The following is a 16,160-nucleotide window of genomic DNA, read 5'->3' on the forward strand; positions in this document are numbered from 1 at the left end:
AACCACTGCCTGTCCCTTTTCATCCCACTTCCAGTATGCCTGCCAGTGTCACTTTTCTGAAAGCTCTGCCAGACCCGAGAATCTTACTGGTGATTCAATTCTTTAGACTGAAGCTCCATCCACAAGTCTCTTCCAAGCAAGTCTATGTCACAGGCTCATAAGCATCAGGCTGCCCTGTTTATAGGGCCTTCAACTTTCAAAGGTCTTAAAAGGGACCGAGCAGCCTCGCCCTTAGCTTCAGTGTGGGTCTTCCTGGATTGAAGCTTTGCTCAGCAGTCACCCCAGGGACTCTGGCCTCGTTGCCTCCCTTGGGGAGGCTGAGAACATCTTGACCCCTCTGTATTGCGTCCTTCCCTTAGCTAACCAGTGCCCGTGATCCAGCACATGCAGCGGGAGCCAGGAGCCTGTCAGTACCCAGCCTAGAGCACTGCACAGCTGATCCACCAGCCATCAGGCAAGTGCTGCAAGCAAGCGTCCCAACCCTCATCACAGTAGCAGCTTGGTCGATCTCCCCTGCCTGAGGCTCCTCCAGCAACTTCCTCACAGCCCAGGCTTTCAGCAACCACACCCTCAGCCCTCCCAGCTTCCCCCACACTTCAGGATTCCATACACTGCCCAGACTCTGCTGGCACTGCCCTCCCAGGGTGACAGGGAGTCTGACTCAAATGCCACGTTAGTATACATCGCCAACGACACTCAAGAGTGGCAGCTCCTCACATGCCCTACCCTGCTCATCTTTCATCCTTTAATCCAACCCCAAAGGTCCCATCCCACCAGTGCTGCATCGCTGTGCAGTCTGCCTAAGGGCCCATACAGTGCCAAAGGACCTGCAAAATGGGTTTTTTACAAGTCCCCAAGAAGGCATTCTGTTCTTGCAAACTCCTTGAATCAAGCTGCCAGAGCCCACCTCCACCTCACTTCCGAGGAGTGTCCTGGGGCATGTGACCATGGGTTTGGGCTGATGGCCTCATCAGGGTCAGGACTGCCACAGTCCAACCAGGGGCAGGATGCACTCAGGACCCAGGCTGCCAGGCCCATGCTGACATGCCAGCCTTTGCACTGACGCATGGCTGGGAACCCCCACCAGAGACCCATACTTGTCACCAGGTAGGGTGGGCAGGGACTTAAGGGCTGCCGTGGTGGGGCTCTGCTGCCACTCACCAGGCAAACACTGCAGGCCAAGGAGACAGCACCGAATCAGGGCAGTGAGCCAACCTAGCACAGTTATGTCAGTTAAAGGAGGATCCTTTCTTTTTATTTTTGCAGTATCATTCCATACAAAAGCAATAGAAACACAACAGTCTGAAGTTTACAATTGAATATCTGAACAAAGAATTTGTACATGTTATCATTTACAGCAATTTTACATGGTAAATTGACTGACTGTAAAAAAATGTTCTTTCTAAATCCACAACCCCTTAACACTCGGGGTATTATATAGGTTAAGATCCTAACTAGGGCTATTTACAAGTGCCAAATTAAAACTGTATAACTTATATAAAACCCATTAACAATCCAGTTTAACATCTTTGACTTTCAGAGTTCTATAGGAGAAACAAAACTTGGTTTGGCATACTGATAAAAGACCAGAAAGTTTCCAAAAAGTCACCCAAGGCATCTGCCTGAGAATCCTGTCAGATACTTGCAGAGAAAGCTAACTCGACATTGGTCCCACGAAACCATGGTCAGATCACAACCTACCTGACAATAGGAACTGACAGCTAAAGCACACTAGGCAGTCCAATTTGGAGAAAGGAGCTCGGTGGGCATTAACCAACTTAGTTTGTTTCAAGATTGTTTCACGTTCAATCTTTCTCAGATTAAGGTACACTAACAATTTAAAACATGCAGATCACACACTGTACAAATAAGGCAAGAGTAACTCATCATGAGATAAGTGAATTATTAACAGGAACACCATCCAAGTGGAAGTGCATACCGCATGCGTGTGCCTGGCTGGCCTTCCCGGGACTGGGTGGAGGCAACTGTTTCTCTCGGTGGCCACCGGGTGGCAGTTAGCTCATGGCTGAGAAGTCTCTCAGGGGTTCAGTCAAACAAGCTTCCAAATCAAATTCATCTTCCACTTGGCAGTCCACATGTCTAACTTTTGTGGGTGTGCCAGAGTACACATCCTAGAAAACAAAAGCACAGGTCACACCGACGCGAATGACACCGAGCACAAGCGTGCAACTGCAGGACACTCACAGAAGAATTCAAAGTAATTAGTTAATTAAAACCCCTAGACGATGGACATCAAATTTACTGGAAGCTTCAGATTCCTATGCCCTAACTACCTGCTCATCCCTGTGCGAATTCCAAGCTAACTGACCCCTTAACATGTGGACCACAGCTGCCTTGACCACGAGGAGCCGTCATGAAGACCTGACACCAGCTACCACCCCGTGACGAGGGAAGAGTGTGCCCCACCCGGTAGGCACCCACCCAGTGCCGTGGAGCTGCACTCGCCCTCGTCCTGCACCCTCGGCTTCCAGAATCCCATGAAGCAACACACGTCAAGATGCTCAGTGAAGGTAGGAATGGAGTCTAATAATGATCCTGTGAGAGGACAGATACTACAAATAAAGACATCACCAAGTGTAGAAGTACGCACACTCTGTAAGTGTAAAAAGAACTGGGCCAGGGATGTAGCTCAGTGGCGCCGCCTGCCTCACAAGCTCAAGGTCCTGAGTTCGATCCCCGGTACCAAAAACAAAAGTAAAACAAAGAAAGGAGTCAAAGACATAGGGAAAAGGCAAAGAGCCTGTTCTAGATTAAAGCAAATTAAAAGAGCTAGGGTACTTTGTGATACATGGCATTATAGATCAAAATGTAATACATGGTATTATAGATCAAATAAGAAATTCTAAAAACATTGGATCATAGTGAATGCCTGTAATTCCAACACTTGGGAGGCCAAAGCAGGAGAATCTCAAGACCAGCCTTGGCAACATGGAGAAACCATCTCAAATACAGACAAAGCTCAAATGGTAGAAAGCCCCTGGGCTTAATCCCCAGCCACCCCCACCACAAAAAACTGGGAAACCTGCATGTAACAGTTTAGCAACAGAAGTACTTCATCAAGGTTCCTCGTCCTGCATGTGGTGATTATATTGTGATTAGCCCAAGAGAACACCGTTAATCTCAGGGGAGGAAGTGGCAGTATTTATCGGCCAAGCTCCATCACCACATTCAGAGGTTACGCAGGGAGAGAGCTTCCCAGACAGACTCGGGACAGGGCTTTTCTAGGCGCCTCCTCAGCCCAGTCTTCTCCCCTCCCCTCACAGCCTGCCCCCACCCTGCATCGCCCCTTTCACTTCCTGAACAATGGCTCACCCTCCCAGCTCAAGCCCCTCAACCCAACGCTGGGCAAGGCCAGTCCTGGGAATCGAACTCAGGACCTTGCGCTTGTGAGGCAATCGGCGGAACCACTGAGCTAAATTCCCGGCCCCCAGGTTGCATTTTTAAAAATTATAAAAGCCCGGAAGAGAGGTTAGGAAGACACTGAAGACATTGGTGTAGGAAGATTTTATGACCAAAACCTCAGTTGCCCATGAACTAGCACAAACAATCAACAAGTGGAATTTCATCTTATTAAAAAGATTCTGCACGGCAAGAGCAACCACCAACAGGGCTGAGACAATCCACAATGTAGGAAAAACTTTTCACCAGCTGTCCCTCAGACAAAGGTCTACTATCTAGAATCTATAAAAATACTTCTAAAAAAATCAGACCTCCCAAATTTAAAGACCCAATCCAAAAATGGGAATCTGAAATGAACAGACATTTCTCAAAGAAGTAAAAGCAGCAAATAAACATGAAAAAATGTTCAACATCACTGGTCATTCGAGAGATACAGATGGAAACAACACTGAGATTCCACCTCACCCCACAAAGAATTGCTGCTATCAAGAAATCAACCAATAACAAATGCTGGGGCGGCTGTGGGGAAAGAGCAACCCTACTCCACTGCTGGTGGGAGTGCAGACTGGTGCAACCACTGTGGAAATTAGTATGGAGATACCTCAAAGAACTAGGACTGAAGTCCCATTCGACCCAGATATTCCCCTGCTGGGGATCTTCCCCAAAGAATTGAAAGAATCATAGCACAGTGATATATGTGTCCTCATGTTCATAGCAGCAGTTTGTGATAGCTAAAACTTGGAAACAGCCCAAGTGCCCATCAACTGGAGACTGGATAAAGAAAATGTGGGGTTTTTTTATAAAATGGAGTGCTACTTAGCCATAAAGAAAGAGAAACTAGAGACATTTATAGCTAAATGGATGCATATTGAGGCCATCCTCTTAAGTGAAATAAATACAACACACACGTGTAAATACCGAATAGTTTCTCTGGTGTAAGAAACTGAAAGCGTAAATAAGGACTAAAAGGTATAATAGGTAATGTGAAATAGGAAGAAAAGGTGGGAAGGGGAAATGGGAGGGGTAAGGGAAAAGAAGGGAATGGAATTAATACAAGAAAAAGAAAAAATGGAAAGTCTTTGTAGATAGGGAGGGTTGGAGGGGTTGAAGGGAGGGCAGGGGAAGGGGGGAAAAATTTTAAAAATAAAAATTATAAATGTCCTTCCTCGTAATTAACACCCACAAAACTGGGCTTAGTTCAGAATCTAAAATTTCACCAACAGTTAAACATCCTCTTTAAATTCATATTGACAATTTCTCCATGTTACTAAATAGTCTTCCAAAACATCATCTGAGTCACAGTCCTTAAGAGGCACACTTTATTTCACAGTTCTGTCACCACCAGACTCTGGTGTGCAAATGGTCACAAGTCAGGTCAGGACTGGGCTCCCAAGGGGACATAGGTGTGGAGGGGAGGAAAAGGCAACTGTCTTTTTTTTTTTGGTACCGGGGATCAAACTCAGGTCCTCGCGCTTGCGCAGCAGGCGGCGCAACCACTGAGCTAAATTCCCAGCCCGCAACTGTGTCTGAATGCTCAAATGTGACAAAGAATTTAGCAGCTTACAACAAATGTTTAGGTTTTTAAATCTTTCACCTAATTTTTCATTTAAGATGTTGGGAGTCGGCGAGGGGACACGCAACTTTAAAAACCAGCAAATGCAGGGAAATTGTAGGCATGAAGGAGCTTAGTACCTTCAGATGACTCCTACACTGCAATCACCAACACAAAGAGCCTACAGGTAACCGCCAGTGCCGACACACAGGTAAACACTGGACTCAAAGGGAATGGCCCTTCACCATCAAAGAAAATGGACTGAAGGGCCGGGGATTTAGTTCAGTGGTTCCGCCAGCTCCTGCGCAGGCACAAGGTCCCCAGTTCAATCCCCAGTACCCCCCCACAAAAAAACAAAATGGACTGAATCAAAAGCCTAAATTAAGGTCAGAACTCATTATGATGAATCTGCCATTCCAATGACAGAAAATATGATAAACTCTCCCTCCTCCATTAGTATCAGAATCAAATTTTAGCTCTAACTTCCACCTCAGCACATACTGACAATTCAACTCCAACACCCAAGCTGCAGGAGGTAACCAAACAAGGCACTTACAGAGTTATCCTGTGAGCTTGCCCGGGACTCGGAGCTGCTTTCTGTGGATTCTGTTTCCATTTCCCCCAGGTCCACAGGGTGTCTGCAAAGGAAACCCCATCAGGTCAGTGCTAGCTCAGAGCAGGAAGTCTGCACCACAGCAGCTCCCCAGCCCTGCATGCTAGGAGCAACTCCACCTGTCCCCTCGGGCACTCACCATGCTCCCCAAGGCTCCCTTTCCAGGGTCCCCCAACCAATCCAGCACAAAAAGCACAAAGACAGCAACTACAGGTCATCCACACCTGCGCAGTGATGCAGCCCTCCCTCCTGGGGAGCTGGGCAGGGACTAACAGCTTCTTTCTCTGTGCTTCCTTCCCCTCAGCACTCCTCCTTCCCCTCCCATTCCTTGGACTCCTTCCCACTTGCAAAAGATCTACCTCCCTGTTTCCTATTGTCTTCTATCTCACTCTTTAATGATAATTTGGGTTTCTCATATAAGAGAAACCATGCAATGTTTAAGCTTGCATGTCTGATTTCACTGAACATTATTGTCAAGGTGCATCTATTTTCCTACAAATGACTCAAGTTTATCCCTCTTTATGGCATAGCACTCCACTGTGCATAAGTAGCACATTTTTTAATCCATATGCTGATGGATATAAAGGCCACTTCCAAGATTTACCTAATAGGAATTGTGCTGCTACAAACATGGGCATGCATACATCATTAATATAACATCTTGGGCTGCAGATTTAGCTCAGTGGTTTCACCTCCTGCTGCGCAAGTGCAAGGAGCAGAGTTCGATCCCCGGTACCAAAAAAAAACAAAAACAAAAAAACAACACTGGATACATTAATATAACATCTTGCTGGGGGGGATGGCACATGCCTGTAATCTTAGCACTTGGGAGACTAAGGTAGGAGGATCACTTTGCGTTCAAGGCCAGCCTGCGATACAATAGTAACTTCAAGACAGGCTTGAACTACATAGTGAGACCTTATCTCAAAAACCAAAAATAAACAAATAATATAACATCTTTAATTCTCTGGAAGATACCTAGAAGGGGAATGGCTGGGTTGAATGGAATTTGTATTTACAGTTTTTCAAGGAATCTCCATAGTGATTTGCATAGTGGCTATGCACCAACATCATAGCTTCGGTGGCATTACTTTATAGCTCTTATTTCTACAGTAAGATGGAATCTCAGTGTTAAGTTTTAAGGTATTTGTAGGAAAGAACAAGATTACCCTAGCACAGGCCACTCACATCATCAAAATAGCTACAAGATTAACCAAACCTTGAAATTAGCACTAGTACTGAGATTAGATGGCACATACCAAGTTCAATAGTGTTTGTATCCAAGAACAAAACGGCATTTCTCTAATGCTTAGAGATGTTGAACATTTTTTTATGTACCTATTTCGCCATTTGAAGTCCTGAGAAGTGTCTATTCATTTCATGTGCCCATTTTTTGACTAGGTCTTTATTTTGAGGTCTAATTTTTTTGAGTTCTCTATAGATTCTAGGTATTAGTCCTGTCTGAGGAATAAGATCTGCCACACTCCACACCCTTGGAATCACGTATCCCCACCAAAAATCATGCTTGCAAGCGGAACAAACGATGAATCTTTTCTTTTTTTTTGCAGTGCAGGATCAGGGTCAGGGCCTTTTGCCTGCTAGGCCAGCACTCAACCACTAAGCTGGCAGCATCTTACTATATTTCCCAGGCTGGCCTTAAACTTGTGATCCTTCTGCCTTAGCCTCTCCAATACCAGAAATCACAGATGTACCCCATCATGCCTCACTTAAAGTCTTGCAAGCACAAAGTCCTGAATTGAATCCCTGGTTCAAGGTGGGGGAATAGACATTTCAAACATGCCAGTTTCTCCTAAATTTCTCAGCATAGAGAAGACACTCAAGTATCTGTTGAACGAATAAATGTATTTTTGAGGAAGGAAGAGGCTCAGGACCAGAGGAGAAGCTGGAAGAATATCAAAGCGAGCAAGCACAAGGCCATCCTCGCCCCATTCTTGATCAGCAGATTCTGAACTGAGCAAAAGCTCAGGTCTGAGGTATTTTCAACTAAGCACAAGTTTATACACCAACAGGAAAAAGACAATCTTCCTCAATTAAGGCAAGACCCCCCCTGTGGTGCTGCACAGCAGAGGGAAGAGGATCAAGGGTCAGGAGTTGGCAACTTAGATTTAAAGAGTGGTGGCACAGGTCAGTGGTAAGCAGAGCACTAGCCCAGCAACCGTGAGGTCCTATGTTCAATCCCCAGTACCACACACACTCACAGACCAAATAAAACAAAGCCTCCATGTAGTCCTAGACTTCTAGATCACCATGCAACTGTCTCAGCCCCTGTGCCAAGTAGAGAAACTGAGAAACGAGAATGCAAAAAAGACCTACAGTTCTTGCAAATCACATCCTTCTTCAGCTGGAGGGTCCCAAAAATGCAGAGCCACCTTCCAGAGCTTGATCTGCTGGTCCCAGGACCGCCGACTGTACTTCTTAAATTTGTTGGGGGTCTTGGGATGGATGCCAGGTTGTCGAAGGTGTCTGCAGGAAGACAGCAAGATTACCCTGGCACAGGCCACTCACATCTGCAGTTACTGTAAGATTAACCAAGCCTTGAGATTTCATTTAACAAATTAGAGATCAACAGAGATTCTACAAATAACCAAAGTAACATGTAACAAAAGCACAACTGCTGGTGCACACCCATAGTCCCACCATTGGGGAGGCAGAGGCAGGAAGACTACATCAAGTTCAAGGCTAACCTGGCCATAAAGCAAGACCTTATCTCAAAAGAAAAACTCAACAAAAAAAGGGACACTTTTTCTTTGAATCTTGTTATTCCTTACAATCTGTACTCCAGAAAAATAAACTGTAATCTCAGACTTGCCAAGAGGTTCAGAAAAATTCAAGAAGCCTTTTTGGTATCCTTTTGTGTCTGTGTTCAAGAGAGAAAGAGCCAGGCCAGGGATTTAGCTCAGTGGTGCCACCGCCTGCCTCACAAGCGCAAGATCCTGAGTTCAATCCCCGGTACCCCCCCCAAAAAAAAGAGAAAGAGGCAACATGCTGCTTAGAGGAAACAGAGAGATGCCAATTTTTTTCTTAAATAATTTTTATAATCAACTTGAATTCCATTTTTTTCCAACGTGGATGTGAGTCCTAACAATGAAATACTGCCTAAAATAATTTGTTGTTGTTTTTGAGACAGGCTCTCACTACACAGTTCAGGCTGGCCTTGAACCCATGGCAATCCTCCTGCCTCAGATTCCCAAGTCCTGGAAACACAGACATGCACTACCACCACACCAGGCTCGAAAAATTATCTTTAATCCTCATGTCCCAGAGTTTTCCAATGCCAATCTATTGATTTTCCACTTAAGTTCCTAAGGTCTCACAGTATGTGGGTCTAACTCAGTGATGGCAAACCTATGGCATGTGTGCCACAGTGGGCTGTTTGTATCACTGAAAGCACTAAAAGGTTCGCCATCCCTAGTCTAATGTAAGCAACTCTGAACTACAATGTTGGGGTGACTCAGGCCATGCCAATGAGACAGGACTACCTGGGGACTTCTTTAATATAGCGATCATAGGCAATGGTGTTCTTCCCATAGTTGATCTGCTTCTGTCTTCTCATGAGGACACTTTCATCTGTCTCCACATCAGCAGGTACTGCACACGTAGACTCCTTTGAATCAGAACTGAAAAAAATGAAAAGTTAACAGAACCTCAAAATTACGATCACCATGTAATCTGTGCCAAGAAAATCCTCAAATATTCAACCTCTGGATCCCCAACCATATTAATCCCAGGACAGTCCAGGATCTTTGTACATATAGGGTTCTAGTATACAACAAGTGTAATTAGTTCAAATCAGTGAAGAACAGATAAATCAGTAAATGCTATCAGGATAATCAGCATTTTTCAATCACAATTTTTTTCATTAATAAATTATAAAGAAATATTTAGCTGAGTGTGGTGGCACACACCTATAATCCCAGAACTCGGGAGGCTGAGGTAGAAGGATCATCATGAGTTTGAGGCCAGGCTGAGCTACAAAATGAGTTGAAGGCCAGCCTTAACTGCATAGTGGGACCCTGTCTCAAAAAAAAAAAAAAATATGACACATACCTTCCCGATGAAGATTTTCTCTCTCTTCCAAAGTCATTTATGAGAAGTTTTCTTTTATACCTGAAAACAAAATAAATATTGCTGTTTTTACAAAGGTATGAGAAGTAACTAATACATCTAGAGCTAATAGCTACCAGGAACAAAACCTTCCTAAGCAGTGGTGTTTGGGATGAGTGTATTATCTGATTTTTTATTTTCTTCTTTCCCCCCTAGTACTGGGGATCGAACTCAGGACACATTGTACTTGCCAAGCAGGCGCAACTCCACTAAGCTAAATCCCCAGGCCACTTACTTTTATTGTTTTTGGTACTTAGATTGCATCCAGGGATGCTTTACCACTGTTACACCTCCCAGTCCTTTTGAGACAGTCACACCAAGTTTCCCAAGGTTGGCCCTACCCTTAGTGGTTGGAATGAGACAAGTGTGCCCACCGCTTGAATTTTTTTTTAGATAGCCTCCTGAGTTCTGGGATTACTGGCAATTACCAGTCTGTGCCACCACACCCAGCTATCACTTTTTTCACTTTCAACCTCCTTCAGTTACATCATTTCATAAGATACAGTTCATCTGCCTAGATGTACAGCTAGTGCTTAAAGAAACCAGTTGAGGAAACTGCCTCACTGCCCTAAAGGACACCATCCTGTCACGTAGAGGATCTCTAGGCCAGAAGAAATCCTAAGCAGTGTAATTAGTGAGGTATAAATACCACTAGCAAGAAGAGGACAGGCAGGCAAGGCAGGCCTGCCACTAGGACACATTCCTTCGTCAGAATAAACCAAGATCCAGTCTAATCTGCTAGGTGCTCATCTTCTTGGTTTAATACACAGGACACTTTGACTAATTACAAACCACACTTTAACACATGCCACGCAGCTGGGTTTGGATGGTACACATCCAAGGAGAAAGGAGCAAAAAACATAATACCGTAAGTCAACAGAAATTAAATAATGGTTGAAGATCCACTCTCCAAATGATAATGACTAAAGGAAAAACTGTTCATAACTGTAAAGAATGAAGTCCCCAAGATAGGGACCCTTCCCTAAACCCTGTCAGAGCTGTGTTACTCAGCCAAGTGTGACTCAAAGCATGTGTAGGGTAGAAAGGGCTGGAAAAGGTTGCCAACCAAGGGGAGAAGAGACGCAGCTCAGTACTACAGTAGAGGCTACGCCTGAGGCTTGGGTTCCATCCCCAGTGTCCCCCCCCGCCCCCACCAAAAAAAAGAAAACCAAAGCAAGAATGCTCCCCATCAGGCAATGGTGATCCCTAGCACAACTTCACCTACTTCCATTCTTAGAAGGATAACTACTAAACCAGGTATCTTCACACTGAGGAACAGAGAACTTCTTATAGTATGGCTGGCATCGGCCCTGCACAGGCCAGAGGGGCCTAAGAATGTGCATTTCTAACAAATTCTGGAGAGAGCCTAATGCCACAAGTCTATGGACCAGATTTTTGAGAACCACCGCACTAAGACATACCTTGAATTAAATATGTAATTTAAAAAGCCACCAAAAACATTCCAGGGCTGGGGATTTAGCTCAGTGGTTCTGCTGCCTGCCTCACAAGCAAAAGAACCTGAGTTCGATCCCCAGTACCAAAAAAAAAAAAAAAAATGCAAACCAGTCCAAAATGTGTACCTTGCAATTTCTTTGTTAACTCTGGTCCTCATTTCCTCTTCTTCAACTGCACTTGCCCAGTCTGAGCATCTAGAATGGGGCTTATGGGCTTCGGGAGTGGTAAAGCTGAAATAAAATGGAAACATTATCAGAACTGTGAAAGGACCTTCCAATGGGTCAGGATAGTCAAGAGGCTGTTGGGCAGAATACCAAGAAACAAGCTTTGGAAGTGAAGCCGATGTCAAAGAAAATCTCTGCTCCACCACTTACTAGTTCAGAGTTTGGACAATTCTCTTCAAGCTTCCCTGGGTTTCATCAGAGAGTTGCCCACCCACTGTGTGCCAGCGCTGGCTAAATCGTGGGGACACAGTCCATTGAGGAAGAGGCAGACAGGGCCTACCTTTCAGACACCTATGCTTCAGAACATACACCACAGTCAGAATGTACATCCCTGAGTCCTTGCTGCTTTAGACCAGACTGTACACGTAAGAGAGCACACCTACATTGGGTTACACCTAATCTAGGCACTGGATTTTATCTCAAAGTCAAGAAAATCTTCAGTCAATTGGCAATTTGAAAACTCAAGGATTAGTACCAAAAATCCTAGAAGCTGTAATTACTCCTTTATTTATAGACTTAAAATTCTCTTTTTCCTCCCCAAATTCCTATTGGCACCTTCTGGTGCATCAAAATAGTAGCAGGGCATAGTAGTACACATCTATAGCCCCAGCTAAGTGCGAAGCTAAGGCAAAAGGACCACAAAGTTTTGAGCCCAGCCTGGGCAACTTAGTGAGACCTGTCTCAAAATAACTTAAAAAGGAATAGCAGGGCCAGGATTTAGCTCAGTGGCACCGCACCTGCCTTGCAAGTCCTGAGTTCGATCCCAGTACCAAAAAGTAAAAAATAAAAAGGAATGGGGGGCCAGGGACTTAGCTCAGTGGTTTTGCCGCCTGCTGCGCAAGCACAGGGACCTGAGTTCAGTCCCCGGTACCAAAAAAAAAAAAAAAAAAGGAATGGGGATATAGCTCAGGACTGAACCATTTTCCCAGCATATGAGACACTAGCCTCAATCCCTATCACTGGGAAATATACAAATATTTTTTTAAAAACTGTACACTGATTTCAGCCACACAAAAAAATACCCCATATATTCTAGCTGCAAACCAAATGTCACGTTTGAAATCTTGAAAACGCGGTCTAACACATGAACAACCATTTACAAACCACTTCTCTTCTAATCATACTACACAAAAAAACTGTATTTCTAAAAGTAAACTTCCAGATTTTAAAAATGGTTGGAAGTCAGGGATGGTAGTACACCTGTAATACTGAGATGCAGAGGCAGGAGGACTCAAGTTCAAGCCCTGTGCAACTTTAAAAGACTCTGTCTCAAAATATATACATGTATTACGCTAGGGATTTAGCTCTGGCACCATGCCTGCCTTGCAAGCACAAGGTCCGGAGTTTGAGCCCCGGTACCCAAAAAACAACAACAAAAATACATACATATGTATATATACATGTATATATATAAAAATAAAAATGGTTGGAAAGGTCTGAAGTTAAATTAGGCAATTAGCTGAACGTTAAACTGACTCAGTAATTCCATCACAGACACAAAGTGGAATCAAAGGCAGGTTTGCCCAGGGTTGAACTGGACTTTAACATCCCACTAGCACAGAAGGACAGGCCTCAACCTCCCAGCCAAGACAGACATCTGAACAAAGACAGTTTAGAGTGTGAGAGTGACCTTCTGTTCCACCTCATAGTGTGGTACCTTTTGTAAAGCTAAAGTCCATTTCCCAAATTAGGCAGATTACTCTCACCATCTACCCTATGTAACAGCACTTTCCACTACTTCCCCTCCACCATCACAGCAGGCAAGGAGATACAGACGGTTCTACTTGTTGGGTGACTGCAGGCACCTCTACGGAGCACAAAGTGCACAGCAGCAAGGCAGGAGGCCAGGGACACATTCCCACAGTCTTGGAGAAAAGAGGAGGCTCAATGATCCACTTGTGAACTACAAGGCTATTGTTCAGATACCAATGCCTTGGAGAAAATTGCTAAGAATTTAACATTTCATCTTCAGCTAAGAGAAAGGGAAGGTTCAGAGATTGATCTCCAAGTTTTTGTTGTTTAGAGTTTGGCCTTGAACTCCCTGCCTCAGGCTCCAGAGTCCTGGCAGGATTATAAAAATTGCACCATCACCCTTCCACACAAGATCTGATTGCCTTCATTTTGCATCTAACCTAGAGCTGCCCTAGGGCCTTCCCTACATTCACACTCAGTCCCAAGTCTCTGAATACTGTAAACATCGCTGTAAGGTCTTTAAATACTATACATACCTTCACATACCCATGTGCAGTATGAGGCTAACGATGGACTCCCATTAACTTGCTCCCACTCGAGGTTTGCTGGGCCCCCACCTCTGCAGCTAGGCAAGTGCCTCCTAATCACAAGCCCAAAAGCTTGAGTCATCCAGACTTTTCCTCCACCCTCCCCTTAAGTGTCCTGAGCCGCACGTTCCTCATAACCCTTGCTGCCCCATCAAGCCAAGTTCCTATGCCTTTTTGAGCTTAGCAGACACCAGCTGTCCTTATCCTCTATCAACTTCCTTTTTGTTTTTCTTTTGTTTTTTGAGACAAGGTCTTGCCACGCAGTTCAGGCTGACCTTGAATTCACCATGCAGTTCAGGCTGACCTCGAACTTGCAGTGAACTTCTGGAGTGCCGTCACGCCCGGATCCTCTATCCACTTTCAAGACCAAACACGTCCCCAACCCAAGGGCCTGGGCACAGAGAATCACTTCCTTCATCCCAGTCACCACAGCCTCTCCTGAGACCTCTTCCCTGAACTGCCCACATCCGCCAGCACGCTTCCTTCACACTCCGGGCCCCTCTGAAATACCCGCTTTCCCTGGCTGTCCCGCTCTCACCAGCTACCTTGTCCAACTCCCATTCTGACCTTCCCTGCACACTGCGTAACCCAGAAGACGCTCAATGAAGGAAAAAGCAACAAAGGCTCTCACACAGAGAGCAACACCCCGGGAGCATCAGGAGGCAGAGATGAGCGAGCTCAATCTACCTTGCTTTTCGGCTCTCAACACCTGTGACCCACATGATGCTCAGCTTCTCAGAGACAAGTAAAACAAAAAACGACGAGGTGTGTCGGCCGCTTTAAAAATGGAAGCCCCTAGTATTCTGCAACACAATAACCCAGCTGACCTGTTCCGGCTGAAACCAGTTTTGCTGCCACCTATCCCCGGAAAGACGCTCTTCAGGCCGGGAGAAGCAGAACGCCCTGCGCCCTCGGCCGCCGAACTGCACTTTCTGAGAGCAAGACACGGACGCCCGGCCCCTCACCTCTCAGGCCTGCTGTCGGGGCGGCGCTCGTCCTCCTCCGCATCCTCCGGATTCCGGCGCCTCCCGTCGGCTCTGCGCTTCCGCCCAAGGCTCCATCGCGCGGGGGACGGCGGGCTGCGGGGTGTGCGGGCGAGGCCGATCGGACGGGGCCGAAGACCCGCCCGGCCGCCCCGGGAGCCCCCCGCACCTCGGAACGCGACCCGCCCGCACGGGCCCCCCGCGGGCGCTGCACCTCAGGGGCCATCCTCCCTGCCCCACACGACAGCCCCGGACTCCCCCGCCCCGCAGGCCCGCTAACCTGGCGTACCCAGGTGGGCTGCGCGGCCGGCAGGCCATGGCGGACCACTGGAGACTGGCGGAGGCGAGCGAGACCCAGCGACGCCGGTGCGAGACGGAACTGCACTGCCCACGCCCCGCCCCCAACCTCCCTTAAGGGCGCTAGGCCCCGCCCCTGACTCTCCCGCGCGCGGGGCCGGGCGAGACCATAGGCCCGCACCGGCGGGGGAGGCTCGCTCGGGTGAGCAGGCCTCGCGGTAGGCCAGGGCCTGGGCCGAGGCTCGGAGACAGCGGGGAGTCGCCAGACCTCGCTGCAGAAGGCTACCTCTCGGAAAAGCGAGGCGACGTCGCCAGCTTCGCTGAGGAAAAGCAGGGGAACAATCGGTCCCCCTCGGGCTTGCAGGCGCCGCGGCTGTCCGAGCGTTGATTGGCCGCGCCTTCGCGGGCGGAGAGATATTGGCGGGAGATTCGGCCGCGCGCGCCGAGGACGCCTGGGAAGGGCGGGGCAACCGGCCCTTCTGTTGGTCCGTCTGAGCTGGCGTGTCCACGATTGGCCCGCCCATCGGAGACGTCCTCTGATTAGCTCGGAAACAGGGGCGTGCCCTTGCGCATACTGGAGCCCGGAAGGCAGGGTCTATTGGGCAGGATCGGCTCTTCCGCGCAGCGGAAGTCGCGCATCTGGGGCTTGCGGCCGGTCGCTTTTTTGGGTTGTTTTCACGGTATCGAGAGTTGAACCTAAGGCCTTCTCACAGAGCTGTATCCCCAGGCTTTATTTTTGGGCGGGGGGGGGGGGGGACAGGGTCTCGCTAAATTGCCCAGGGCGGGCTGGAATTAGGGATCGCCCCTCCTCAGCCTAGATGGTGGGGATTACAGGGGTGCGCCACCACCTCGCCCGACTGGTCGGTCGCTTTAAACCATTAAAAGGCTTTGGAGTAATCTCTGAGGCAGCCAAAAATCGCCAGGACGCTGGATGTTCTCGGTCGCACACCTGCCACCGCTGTCTTGCCACTACCCCGGGCTCACGGCTCAGTACTCGCTCTAGGGACTCGGTTCACACTCTGCGTGAAGCTGTGGTTGAATCCCAGGCGTGGACCCCAGATACCACTGGTCTTGTCCTCTGCCGTGGCTCCAGGGCCTGAACCGACTCCTGCACGGGGCATTGCGGGTTCTGGCGTCCTGCTGGGCCCACGCCTAGATGCAGCTCAGGATGACCCAGCCAGAGCAACAGTGGGGCCCACGCCTAGAGGATGC

At 47.4% G+C, this 16,160-nt stretch overlaps 1 protein-coding gene across 4 annotated transcripts; it reads right to left on the reverse strand.

Moving 5' to 3' along the window:
• Window positions 1–1,218: 1,218 nt before the first annotated feature.
• Window positions 1,219–15,338, reverse strand: Slbp (stem-loop histone mRNA binding protein). Of its 4 annotated transcripts, none has more exons than XM_087187205.1 (8): window positions 14,941–15,338; window positions 14,634–14,747; window positions 11,291–11,395; window positions 9,654–9,713; window positions 9,086–9,223; window positions 7,920–8,069; window positions 5,529–5,610; window positions 1,219–2,132 (listed from the first exon to the last, which is right to left on the reverse strand). In XM_087187205.1, exons 1-8 carry the CDS (start codon window positions 14,967–14,969, stop codon window positions 2,016–2,018), a joined length of 795 nt encoding a protein of 264 aa, XP_087043331.1. In that variant the 5' UTR covers window positions 14,970–15,338; the 3' UTR covers window positions 1,219–2,015. The 4 variants fall into 4 exon arrangements, with proteins under 4 accessions (XP_087043331.1, XP_087043330.1, XP_087043333.1 ...); XM_087187204.1 differs by having other exon boundaries at window positions 14,932–15,087; XM_087187207.1 differs by lacking the exon at window positions 5,529–5,610 and having other exon boundaries at window positions 14,941–15,091.
• Between the last annotated feature and the right edge of the window lie 822 nt (window positions 15,339–16,160).

The sequence above is a fragment of the Heterocephalus glaber genome, unplaced genomic scaffold, assembly GCF_053883595.1.
Source record: "Heterocephalus glaber isolate CG9 unplaced genomic scaffold, H.glaber_assembly_v1.0 deba00001509, whole genome shotgun sequence".
In the NCBI taxonomy this organism is placed as follows: Eukaryota; Metazoa; Chordata; class Mammalia; order Rodentia; family Bathyergidae; genus Heterocephalus; species Heterocephalus glaber.

Bases quoted from the DNA above. Each gene is read 5' to 3' on its own strand.
- Slbp (XM_087187204.1), bottom strand. From the start codon at position 14,969: ATGGCCTGCCGGCCGCGCAGCCCACCTGGGTACGCCAG. The intron at 9,224-9,653 runs GTATGTGTCATA...CATTTTTTTCAG, and splicing joins AGAAAATCTTCATCGGGAAG to TTCTGATTCAAAGGAGTCTA. The intron at 8,070-9,085 runs GTAGTCCTGTCT...GTCTTCCTGCAG, and splicing joins TATATTAAAGAAGTCCCCAG to ACACCTTCGACAACCTGGCA.